This window comes from Hemicordylus capensis, chromosome 5 (genome assembly GCF_027244095.1).
Source record: "Hemicordylus capensis ecotype Gifberg chromosome 5, rHemCap1.1.pri, whole genome shotgun sequence".
NCBI classification, from domain to species: domain Eukaryota; kingdom Metazoa; phylum Chordata; class Lepidosauria; order Squamata; family Cordylidae; genus Hemicordylus; species Hemicordylus capensis.
This window is the reverse complement of record NC_069661.1, coordinates 7345574-7358360: the sequence shown is the minus strand read 5'-3', so window position 1 is coordinate 7358360 and position 12787 is coordinate 7345574. Positions and strand designations below refer to the sequence as shown.

The 12787-nt window shown below is 46.3% G+C and overlaps 1 protein-coding gene across 9 annotated transcripts in view; it reads right to left on the bottom strand.

Moving 5' to 3' along the window:
- Positions 1 to 12787, bottom strand: part of LOC128326619 (pantothenate kinase 2, mitochondrial) — a 61843-nt gene that overhangs the window by 16844 nt on the left and 32212 nt on the right. For 5 of the 9 annotated variants that reach the window (XR_008308149.1, XR_008308147.1, XR_008308151.1 and 2 more), the window contains 5 exons: positions 9234 to 10506; positions 7345 to 7435; positions 5159 to 5287; positions 4574 to 4673; positions 3661 to 3745 (listed from right to left, as the gene is read on the bottom strand). Coding sequence is in view for 1 of the 9 variants with exons in the window: in XM_053253784.1 (XP_053109759.1) it covers positions 1770 to 2040 (271 nt within the window). In the remaining 8 variants the exon portion in view is untranslated. Of the gene's footprint in view, positions 1 to 1769; positions 2200 to 3660; positions 3746 to 4573; positions 4674 to 5158; positions 5288 to 7344; positions 7436 to 9233; positions 10507 to 12787 lie in introns of those variants that run through there. The other 4 variants (XR_008308152.1, XR_008308148.1, XR_008308153.1 and 1 more) reach the window with 4 other exon arrangements.

The following is a 12787-nucleotide window of genomic DNA, read 5'->3' as shown; positions in this document are numbered from 1 at the left end:
CATGAAACTCACTGGGTGACTCTGGGCCAGTCGCATATCATAGGAACATAGGAAGCTGCCATATACTGAGTCAGACCATTGGTCTGTCTAGCTCAGTATTGTCTTCACAGACTGGCAGCGGCTCCTCCAAGGTTGCAGGCAGGAATCTCTCTCAGCCCTATCTTGGAGATGCTGCCAGGGAGGGAACTTGGAACCTTCTGATGCTCTTCCCAGAGCGGCTCCATCCCCTGAGGGGAATATCTTGCAGTGCTCACACATCAAGTCTCCCATTCAGATGCAACCAGGGCAGACCCTGCTTAGCTATGGGGACAAGTCATGCTTGCTACCACAAGACCAGCTCTCCTCCTAAATCTCTCAGCCTAACCTAAATCACAGGGTTGTTGTGAGGACAAACATAACCACATGGACTGCTCTGGGCTCCTCGGAGGAAGAGCGGGACATAAATGTATCTTTTCCAAGGAACCTACTATCAAAACAACCAATCTTTATGGACTGAAAAATGCAGCCACCCACGCAACAGACTAGGATGAGGGAGACCCGGGTTCAAACTTCCACAGCTATGAGTCTCAGTGGGTAACCAGGGGCCAGTAACTCTTTCTCTGCCTAACTTCCCTCACAGGGTTGATGATAGGATAAAATTGGGATCAGGGCATGATAACCTATTTTCACGACCCTATCGCACCGTAAAACGTCAAAAGCCATTTTGGAAGGGCAGTATACAAATCAAATCAAATCAAAAAATAAAAGTTCATGACAACCAGCAGGCCCCTGTGCACCAAGATCTTCATCAGAGGCCCTCTTCTGTGAACCCCCATCCTAAAAGGGAGGGGATTTCTCAGCTGTGGTGCCCTGTGGCAGTATCTCTACAGGGAGATTTGCCGAGCACCTATTTCATTGTCTTTTTGGTATTAGATGAAGCCCCTATTATTTTAACAGTGTTCTAACGTTTTGTTTTTATTGCCTGAGTCTCTGAGATTATTTATAACGAAGGGTGAGCGGGCCCCATCCCCTCAGGGGAATATCTGACAATGCTCACACATGTTGTCTCCCATTTAAATGCAAACCAGGGCAGACCCTACTTAGCACAGGTATCTCCGCCTTTTAGCCCCTTCTCGGTATTGCGTTGCTTGCATGATCCTGATCACGAATTATGTGTCATTTGGTAGGCCAGGGAGAGCCAATCTGAAAATCTTCAGCTGTGGCTGAACTACAACTCCCATCATCCCCACCTGAAATGCTGCAGCTGCAGAGCATCAGTGGTGGGTTACTCCCACCCTAGCTGCAGAACAGCTTGCAGCAGCTGATCCCCCTCTCCCAATGCTGTCAGAAACATTTGGTTTTAACCATCTATATAAAATTGAATATATGTCTGACCCCTATATATTCCAACACTCTTTGACCGATTGGGACCAAACTTTGCACAGTGACTTCCTAGGACCCTACGAGTAACAGCAGGTCCCCAGAGACCCCGACAACCACCTTGCACAGACAGACAGACATACAATGGGTATATCCACAAAATGGATATGGATGCAATAACAGAGAGAAATTTGCACCATGAGCACAAGCAACGGCGGGTACTTAAAGCTAGTAGGTTTATAAATGTAAAAAGACACTGATTAAGTCGACAGTTGCACTGCATTGAGCAGGCAGGGGCTTCTTCTTCCCACCCAAGCATGCAGAGCACCATTCGAGGGGCCAGGGCTGTCAGGCCCCGCCCCCTTTCCGACAGGCCCCGCCCCTCCCGGCGCCCCCTAGCGGCCACTTACGAGGGCGGTTCTTGCGCAGCGAGTCGAGGCGCGGCCGCAGGGCGGAGCCGCCGCGCTCCTTCTCGCGGCCCTTGACGGCCTCCGCCCGCCCGGCCCCGCCACTGCGCCGTCGCCCGCCTGGGTCCGCGGGGCCGAGCGCCTGCCGCAACCGTTGCGCCGCAGCGGCGACGGCGCTCGCCCCGCTTCCCGAGGCAGCGGTGAGATGCGGCGGCGGCGCCTCCTCCTCGTTTTCGGTTTTCCCTTCGGCGCTTCCATTCTGCAGCGACTCCATCCGCAGCACTGCCTGGCCCCATTCGTCGAAGCAGGCACTGCGCCTGCGCTGAACGCCCGTCTCGCTCCCGCCCTCTTTCTTGGGGTGGGGGAAGGTCCCCGCCAGCCTCGGCCTCTCATCGCCTTCCTCGGCTAGAGCGACAAGTGGACTCGCCAATAAGAGTGAAGAAAGCGGAAAGGGGTGGGGACACGCAACAAAACCTTCCAATTAGCGCTGATTGACAACCCCAGCGGGGGGGGGAAATAGCCCAATACATCGGTGCTAATGCGAGGGATTCGGCCTCAAGGGGTAGGACGTAGAGCGGGATCGTTCCAGCCAATCACATCCAGAAGACGACACAGTGACAGGAATATGGACCAATGGAAAAGAAGGCCTTTGGATGGAGAGGGTGGGAAGATGGAGCTCGAGATTGACACTGCAGGTCGCCATGGCGACCAGGCTAGACTAGGCTTGGGTGCCTCCCCACCCAAAACGGCATGTATGCATGCGATTAGCATAATATTTACATATGCAGTTTCCCCGATGGGAATTAATAATAATAAAAACCACCCTACTTTGGAGAAGCCAGAGTGTTCAAAGCACTACCTGGTTAACCACATTTATGCACCCCATAGAGTAGGTTGCCAAATGAACAGTGAAAATACTAGGATTTGCTCCAGTGCTTTTAAGAGCAGCTGAAAGCAGGAAGGGAAGCTTTTCACAACATGGGTATGGTCATTCCTAAGGGCCATATAGCAACCTGCTGTTAAAAACATAAGTACACAGGTCCACTGAAAAGCTGACAGCCCACCTAAATTTCTTCCCAGTTTCTAATTCCACCACAACTGTTAATTAGGGTTGCCAACTTCCTCTACTCGTGTGTCTTTACAACAGCCATACTTGGAGATTAAACAGTTGCTTTATTTGCAATCAACAGTGTTGTGATACCATGCAACCATAACTCTGATAGCAATTAAGGGAAGCTTGTTTTCAATCACTTATCTCAGTGCCAGGAAAAGTTTCTCCTGCCAAATCTCTGAATAATCTGTCTGCTGCTAGAGGTGCAGTAGCAGGGTCCTTCTATTACCATGCCTAGTAACCTCACAATGTGCTACTGGATAGCCCCCACCTATGTATCCCCTTAATGAATGGTGGGACACAGAGGTGACACAGTTCACAGTATCAAAGTTAGCATTTTGTACACAGCCTGTTGTAGAGCAAGCAAACCTTTCAGCTCTTCAAGTTTAGTCCTCATTCACGCTAAGGGTCTTTTGAGGCAAATGCATCTCAGTCTAAGAAATATGGAGCTATTACAGAACATCTTTCCGGAAAGTAGATGGTTCTTAAAGGGGATCAAGACATCTTTCATAAAGATGTCCTTTCTGTTGTGAGGCATCATATTTCCACTTCCCTGTTGCATTGCTCAAGCACAGGAGCACTCATGTAACCCATTAAACAACATGTGGGGGGTGTGTGTGTGAAATCCCTTGCAGTAATACCACTGGCTTTTAAAGAACCTTTGCATTTAGCGGGGGAAATGAAACTATGCACTCCCTCTATCTGACAAGGCAGGTCACTTCTTTGTTTAAAAACAAGCATCATATGCACTTTTGGGGAAATTTACAAAATTCTGCAACAAACCATTTCCTCTTTATGCATCCTGTCTGGTAGTCACTGGATAAATTGCTCTGAGAAACTTGCAGAACTGCACAAAACCAAACGGCAACTAATAAATAAATAAGATAAATAAGATAAAATAAGTTTGGAGAGTACATTACAGAACGGCATTGACAAACTCAAGAACTGTTAATATATAAAACCTTTTTAAAAGTGAAAAAATGTGTGAGGGTGTGCAATGCCCTAGGTACACCATTCAACCTCAACTGCTAATTATTAGGATTTATTTAAGGATCTTCAAATATTTATGTAAGGATTATTTATTTATCCCATCTTTTGAACCGGTCTCAAAACAAAAGTCACATAACAAAGAAAGGAACAAGCAGCAGTAACACATGTAAAAACAAAACAAATAAATGGCAGGTTAAAAAAGTAATTGTGAACCAACACTGTTGTTATCCTAGCTCTGTTCCTGTGCTTTAGCAGCTTGATCCAGAGACATTTAGGTGAACCATTCCTGCTACTTGTCTCCCTATCAGGAATATCTTAAATCGATTTAACTTCTGCATATCAGGCTGCATTGTTCATATATGTGATGGTACCCCACTTATGTTGATGCATATATCTGGTATGTTTCAATTGCCCCCCCCCCTTTTTTTTAAACCACACACAGCCCTGACTTGGGCCAGCATCTGCTTTTATAGTTTAAGACACAGACAAGAAAACAGGAGAGAGCAGATATGAAAGGCTCTCTAAGGCCCTGTGCATATTAATTTCTCTTTGCCTTCACAATTCAGCACTGAAGGGAGAGCAAAGCAGCAGCCTGGAGTAGGAAAAAAAAATCTATTGTCTGGCTGACAGATTTAGCCCCCCCCCGCCCCCCCATTTCACAGATCTCACTGGAAAGATGCGTAAGTTAACCTACTGACCCACTTACATAGATTAGTGGGCGTCACAATGTTCACTGAAGCCTTGCTGCGTTTTCCTCCTTCCCTCCTCAGTGCCACCTTTGGAACTTTCTCGAAGTCTAATTCTGCCTTCAAAATGATCAGCAGTAAAATCAGATAACCGAGTAAATGAATTCCCAAGGCAAATGATGATGTAGGCAGACCTCTGCATGTCAGAGTTTGAATGCCTTGGAACCTACCTGCAATGCTAGCAAAGCTGAGATGAACACCAAGCATTAACTAGGACAGATGTTGTTGGACTACAACTCCCATCCTCCCCAGCCACAATGAACTTTCACCACTGTTGCTGGGAATGATGCGAGTTATTGTCCAACAACATCTGGGAATACAAGGTTGAGAACCCCTAATCTAGAAAATTTGAGGGTTTCTTGTTTTTACCAAGGGGATATAGAAGGGAATTGAGGCCCAGTATAGCAACACAGCAAAAACAAAAAACTACACACAGAGAGAAGCCTTATGCTGCAGGCATGGGAGTACTAATGTTATAATAAATGTGGGTTTTTTTGAGAGCTGGTATGAGCAGGCAAGTTTCATTCCCCATACATAATACTTACATGGAAAAGGCTAGAGTTGTACCGCAGCCGTATTTGGACGTGGGGATCCAAGTTTGGACGTGGGGATCCAAGACGGAATAAATCCCTTTTCGGCCATGAAGCTCAATGAATGGCCACGGATAAGTCACACTTGGGGCAAAGAAACATTCATCAAGATGCATTTTTGGTCCACCTCTTCTTGTCTGCTCCAGCAGCAGCTTTCCAGGATCTGAGTAAAGGGGTCTCCCCACTCCCTGGTCCCTTCCTAGCTGGCACTGAACCTGAGACCTTCTCCATGCAAAGCGTGTCCTCTGCTCTTGAGCTACGCCCCTTCTCCGGCTGTACTGGCTGACATCCAGACTAACACTGCACTAAAGCAATGGGCAAAGGTGCACCCGTGCGAGGAGGTCATGTGGCTGAGCAGATGCTCAAGTCGCTCAGCCTCTTGCACTGGCTTGGCCCATTCGTGCAACCAGGATAGCAATAGTTTTTAGGGATGTGCATGGGCCTCTGAACAGGTTCGAACACCGGCCAGTTCAAACGTTCAGTGGGGTGGTGTCGAGCTTTAAGAGCGGGGGAGGGTGCACTTACCCCTCCCTGGCACTCGGTTCCTGTAAAAGCCTTCGGGGCAGCAGCGAACCTCCCCGCTGCCCCTTCCCCTCTTCGGCCGGAAGTACTGGGCATGTGTGGAGATACACTACCACCCTGAAGGGTTTTTACAGGAAGCGAGTGCTGGCGGGGGGAAAGCGGGGGAGGGGTAAGTGCACCCCCCTCGCCCTCAAAGCCCGGCCCCCTACCCCTTCGAACCACCCCCGCCCACATAACACCGGTTTAAAAAACAAAACTGCACTGGCTGCCAATATGTTTCCAGGTGAAAAACAAAGTGCTGGTTATTACCTATAAAGCCCTTAACAGCTTGGGTCCAGGCTATTTAACAGAGTGCCTCCTTTGTCATAAACCCTGCCGCCTGTTACGATCTTCTGGAGAGGTCCGGTTACAGATGCCACAGGCTCATTGGGTGGCAAACCAGAACTGGACTTTCTATGGGGCTTTGGAATATGCTCCCTGCTGAAATAAGAGCATCTCCTTCTCTGTTTGTTTTCAGGAAAAACCTCAAGACTCTCCTGTTTTTGCAGGCTTTTAATTAGAATTAATTTTAATAATTTTTAAAAATTTGTTTTACTATTTTATTCCATTGTTTTGATTGTTATGTATCATAATTGTGATTGTTAAATATTTTAAATTGTGTATACCGCCTAGAGATGTACGTATCAGGCGGTGTGAAAACATGATGAATGAATAAAAGCACTGCTCCATCTGCGCTGAGGTACTAGGAGCCCTGGGTTTATGACCTCCCTTCACCATAGAGGTCTTTTCATTTTCATTTATTTATTAAATTTTTATACTGCTTCACCCAGATGGCTCTATGTGGTTCACAAATATAAAAACAGATAAACACAAAATAACTCAAAAACAAATACATTAAAACCAGTTTAAAATCATTTCAATAATCACTAAAGGCCAGGCTATTAAGCCTCTAATATCCATAGGGAGCACATTCCAGAGCCCAGGAGCGGCTATAGCGAAAGGCTGATCCCGAGTCGCTGCCAGGCGAGTTGCAGACAGACCTCTCGTGATGACCTTAAAGCGTGGTGGGGATCATATGGAAGGCAGTGCTCCCAGGTAACCCGGTCCTTAGCCATTTAAGGCTTCAAAGGTCATTACAAGCACTTTGTATTTTGCCTGGTAACATATTGGCAGCTTGTGCAACCACTTTAAAACAGGCATAATAGAACTGAGGCGCTGAAGCTTGCATGTACAGCATTTTCTAGCCCTACACATTAACATGGTGCTGGTGCTACAGGATATTCTAAAAAGGTATCCACCTAAAGGTGCCAGACAGACAGACATACTGGGCATCTCTCCTCTGAAGAGGGAAGATGCCTACCAACAGACAAGCCAGCTTGGCTGGAGCCCTATTCTCTAGTGCAGGGGTTCTCAACCTTGGGTCCCACAGATGCTGGACTACAGCTGGTTGGTGATGAGTTGTAGTCCAGAAACATCTGGGGGCCCAAGATAAGAACTCCTGTATTAAAGATGAGCTGAAATTCAGAACATAAGAAATGCTTTTCTGCATCAGACCACAAATCCATTTCATCCAATGCGTTGGCTCAAACAGGGGCTAGATGATCTCCTAGGAAGCTCACCAGCAAGATGGAAGATGGCCATTTCCTCTTGTTTGTCCTCAGCATCCACGTAGCTTATGTATCCGGTCTCTGTAACTGGCATGGAGACCAGCTAAAGTTCCACCAGAGTTGGAGAAAGAAGAGATTGTTATGCAAATGCCTCCAAAGCAAAATGTTGGATTTTATTTTAAAAAGTCGCATGTCTTTCCATCACAAACTCTAGCAATGTGTTACATATAGGAAATGCCGCCATCATAATAAAAGTTCCATTCAGACATAATGCTAAACCATGGCCTAATACCACAAGAGCAAAGACTTGAGCCAAAGGCTTCCCATTCCCCTGTCCTTGTGTTTCGCACATGAGGTTGAAAGCTTCTGCTCCGGCTTCAGAACAAACCACAGTGCCATGTTACATGCAGACTCAGAGAACTGTGAGCCATTTCAATCGAACAGCAGCCCCAAGATACAATCATGTCGGGGCTGCGGTGAGAACGCACCCACTCTAACATCATGAAAGGACATGCCAATGCATTCTTGGCACGTCTTTTGCTTGCTATGCAAGAGGTGAGCATCCGTATTGCCCCTCTGCACATGCTGCAAAACTCTAAACAAACTTGGGTTTACAGCAGGTGTGGAGGGGCACTTCAGATTATCACCCCAGACATGCTCCTTTATTGTGTCCTTCAATATGTGTGGCGAGAGCAGTTCATCCAACCTGCCACTCTACACATGACCCCAATACTCGTTTAAACTACTACTGGACCAATCAGTTAACAGGCCATGGAATCAACTACAGTTTGATCCTGTTTTGTTTCAACTAGCAATAGATGGAACAAAACCAAATGTTTTCTGAACATGAGTTTAAACTAATATTTGGGTTGTGTGCAGAGTGGCAATTCAGACAAATGTCATCCCCCTATGAGGTAAAGGAACATGCTGTGAGGATGTCAGGATGTCCATGGAAGACATCGGGATGGGTTTACTTTGGGCACATCCTGTTTTTAATCACATGGGAAGAAAAGTATTTTCTGAACCGGCCCTGTCAGCTAAACCAGGATATCAACTGCAGTATGACCATTACTTGTTTTAACTAAACAGGCCTGTAACTAGGGGAGAGTGGGCTCATGTTTACCCCTCTCCTTGGCAGCTTTTTGTGCGCGCTGTCCCCCTGGATGTAACATCACACACAGAAGGCATGGCCAGCACGCAGAAGGGCTGGCCCTGCCACCCAAAGTTCATTTCCCAGCTGGCTTTGTTGCTGGCTGGGTATTTTCTTTGTTTTCTCCCAGGGAGAGAATGAAGAAAATACCAGCCAGCAACAAAGCCAGCTGGGAATGAGGCTGGACAGAGTTCGGGAGGAGGGGCGAGCCAGGCGCCTCCCCGGAACTTAGCGGCTCAGGTTCTTTGAGCCCAATTATAGCTCCACCCCTATAATTAACTGTAGTTGGGACAAAAGCCAGAGTTTCCTGAATTTGTGTGTGATGTAGAATGGTGGTTTGCTCCAAAATGAAAGTCAATCTCTTCCTCTTCTACAAGAGAGGAGGTGGAAAGCATCTGAGTCTGCAACCCGCAGGCCAGAGATGGCTAACCTGAGATTCTCCGGCTGTTGTCGAACTTATACTCCCATCATCTCCAACCGCAATAAACTGCAGTTGGGGATGACAAGTGTCGGAGAGTTAAACCTTTGGCCATGCCTGCCCTGAGGGCTCGTCCTTTCAGCACGAAACCATGATTTTGCATTTCACTTGCACGGGGCTAACACGGCCAGTTCGTAAACGTTCAATTGCACTGTGTGACGTGAAACTTGTGAATGCAGAATGGAATCAGGAGTTGCAAGCATCACACATCATCTGTGGGAAAAGTGTAGACGGGAGGGGGAAAGAGGGCTTTGTTTCTCTCTTTCCACATACCTCAGATGCCTCAGTTAAGGCACTGGTGGAACGGTAAGGTTTCTGGAACGCTTGGCTATGCAAACTGTTGATTTTTTGTTCTGTTTTAAGCTAGCCAGGAACAACGTTCTGCAATCTTTTTTCCTCAGCCCCTCAGTTCCTATTTCTTCAGCCGCCTCAACACCACGAAAGTCATGGCTGCCACAGACGCCAGGGCAAAACCAACAACAAGCAATGTAGAAGTGCTCATGGTAAATGGCGCTTCATCGTTGAGATCCCTGTTTGAGGAATCCTCAGAATTCTTGGTGGGGGGACGGGCACTTTTGATGGGCTGACATTTGGGTACCGAGTCAGGCAAGGAATCCAGAGACCAGTTACTGGGGATGCTAGTGGAATTGATCCTATCAGGTGCTCCTGTGAGATCAACACTGGGAAGCTGCACCACGCGTTCTGTGTGGGTTCTGATGGATCCATCATCCAGGTGGCTGTCAGGTGCAGGCTGAACAGCACAGGCTATTCTAGCCGACACATCTCTTCCTGAACTGGCTGGACCAGGGCACATCTCTTCAGACAGACCACTTTGGCTGGAATCACTCAACATTATAGGATCGCTTAAAAGTTCACTTCCAAGGGATATGCTCAAGCAAAGTCTATCTGATCTCCTGGAATATTCACCTTTTGTCTCATCGCTGCTCCAGTTTGGGTCAGCTGATTCTCTCATACTTTCATCTGAGTCTGGTGTCCAAATACCCAGTTTACAGGAACTGGCACTTTTGGTGGGCTGACATTTGGGTACCGAGTCAGGCAAGGAATCCAGAGACCAGTTACTGGGGATGCTAGTAGAACTGATCCTATCAGGTGCTCCTGTGAGATCAACGCTGGGAGGCTGCACCACATGTTCTGTGTGGGTTCTGATGGACCCATCATCCAGGTGGCTGTCAGGTGCAGGCTTAGGAGCACAGTCTATTCTAGCTGCCACATCTCTTCCTGAACTGGCTGGACCAGGGCACATCTTTTCAGGCAGACCACTTTGGCTGGAATCACTCAGCATTATAGGATCGCTTAAAAGTTCACTTCCAAGGGATGTGCTCAAGCAAAGTCTATCTGATCTCCCGGAATATTCACCTTTTGTCTCATCGCTGCTCCAGTTTGGGTCAGCTGATTCTCTCATACTTTCATCTGAGTCTGGTGTCAAAATACCCGGTTTACAGGGCACGTCATCATCCAGGTTGCTCTGGAAGACATTGTAACCTCTGGAAGAGCCATGGTTGTGGATCCTTCTGGGTCTCGGCATCTGTAGGAGATATCACATCAATGCATCCTTTTAAATGGATGTCATCTGTGCAGTCCTCCTTTTCTGCCTTTATTGAGAGGCAAAGTGACCAATCCCTCCTTCCTTCCTCACCCACCACATGTGCCATCACCCATGGCCTGATGAATATCTACTTGCAAGCAAGCCCCACCAAAATCAGTGGGACCTGAAATCAGAGAGCAATTTGAACCTTACATGGAGTTATTCATTGGTACATAGGATGCAGCTTTATGTAGTTAGACTCTTGGTCCATCCATCTCAGTACTGTCTACTCTAATTGGTAGCGGGTCTCCAGGATTTGAAGCAGGAGTTTTCAACCCCACCTAGAGATGCCAGAGACTAAACTGAGACCTTCTGCATGCACAGAAGATGTTCTGCCTCCAAGCTACAGCTCCATCCCCAAAAGGTAGAGCCTTTCATCCATCCCTAGCAGGGCTTGTCCATAAGTTGAACCCCTGGACCTCTCAGGCCTCAAGCAAAAATCATACCCCTAGACTAACAATCCGCAATTCTTCCCACTGAATTCAGGCAAAGGGAAATAGGAGTGTACTAGTTAGCCATGACCTCTGCACTAACATGCTCCTTGGCCTTGCCCCCGGGCCTCTGTACATACAATGACCTTTGGCCATTGTAACTGGGGATGATGGGAGTTGTAGTCCATCTACATCTAGTGATCCAAGGTTGGGAACCCATTCTAGAACCTTGACCACTCAAGGTTCTAAATCACCAGGAGAAACTTTCCCAGGGCTAACTTTTCCAGATAATCACAGATGACATGGAAGGTCAGAGTATATGGCCAAGGAAGCCATCCATGCATAGAATTTCAGTCTAGGACTGCTGTGACTTCTAAATTTCATCCAGCACAGTCTGGGCATTTACTAAGTGTTAACTGCAAGTTTACTGTTAATGAACACAACCTACCAGAGAGTTCTCTCACCTAAGCCCCAAGGAAATGAAGCTTTACCAAAGTTCTCCTGAGATAAAAGAATGGGGTGAAAAACTGGTAAAGTTTCATGTGAAATATCTTTTTCAATGTCATCAGTAGGAATATATTAATTTCATCATAGATAATGTTCATTTCAAGCTTTTTCTCTAGCAACTAAACTTCCTTTTGTTTCTGTGTGATAACACTGAGGTCTACAGCCTGAATTTAAACAGAGATAATGCAACCTTCTTTTCTGCATTGTTCTTATTTTCAACTTTTATCCTTTTCTGTTTACCAGTTAAATTGGCAACAAAAAACAAAGACAGTATGCTTCGGCCTTGCAGTTTGCAACTCCATCCCTAACACTAAGAATGCATGTACAGGCGGCCCTCATCCCATCACGGCACTCGCGCTTTCGCGTATCTGCGGCAGGGCAAAATATACTAGACCTCATTATCTATGGTAGGTGGCTTTGCATATCCTCGTTTTTGGCACCACAGTTCTGCCCTTACATGGTTGTACTCTTGCTGCATATGCTCACGGGTTGTGAGAGGAGACTGGAGGAGAGTGGTGGAGTGCTTTGGTCTGCATGTTTAGAGCTTTCTGTGCTTCTAAAAGCCATTTTGGGTAGCATTTGGTTTCTTAGGGAGCCATTGGGAGCCCTCAGGAACCAATGCAGGCTTTTTGGAGCCATTTCTGTGGAGCTTCTTCGAACCATTTCCCAGAGTCTCTTGCAGCATTGTGTTGCCCTCATAAGATGCTAAGCTCTGCCCCTGAGGCTTTGGAACGCACTCCCTGCTGAAATACTGTAAGAGCCTCCCCATCTCTGACAACTTTGTAGAAGTCTTGAAAGACACACGTATTCACCCAGGCTTTGAATTAAATATTATTTTAACAGTTTTAGCATCATTTTAAAATGTTGTTTCAAAAATTTAAATTGTTGTAATGTTTTAACTTTTACGAAGTCGTTTATTTTGCTTTAACTACTATTTTAAGTTTTTTTGTTGTCATTTATTTTAACCAATGATTTAGCTTTTTGTTTGTTTGTTGTAAACCACCCAGAGACGTGAGTTTTGGGTGGTATAGAAGTGTGTTAAATAAAATAAAATAAAATAATCACTTTTATAAATTTAATTTTGATGAAAAAAAATTCTTTATTCAAAACTCCAAATTAAAAATTAATTTTAATTATCCACTGAAAACTGATTCTCCTCTCACTCCTTGATTCTCACACACTGCTCTGTGTATGTTTACTTGAATTGGATTTAATTCTGTGCTGCTTCTTTGGCCAACCTACCAACCAATCAGGCCAAGGGGCTTGTGCTGTTAGGTGCTGGG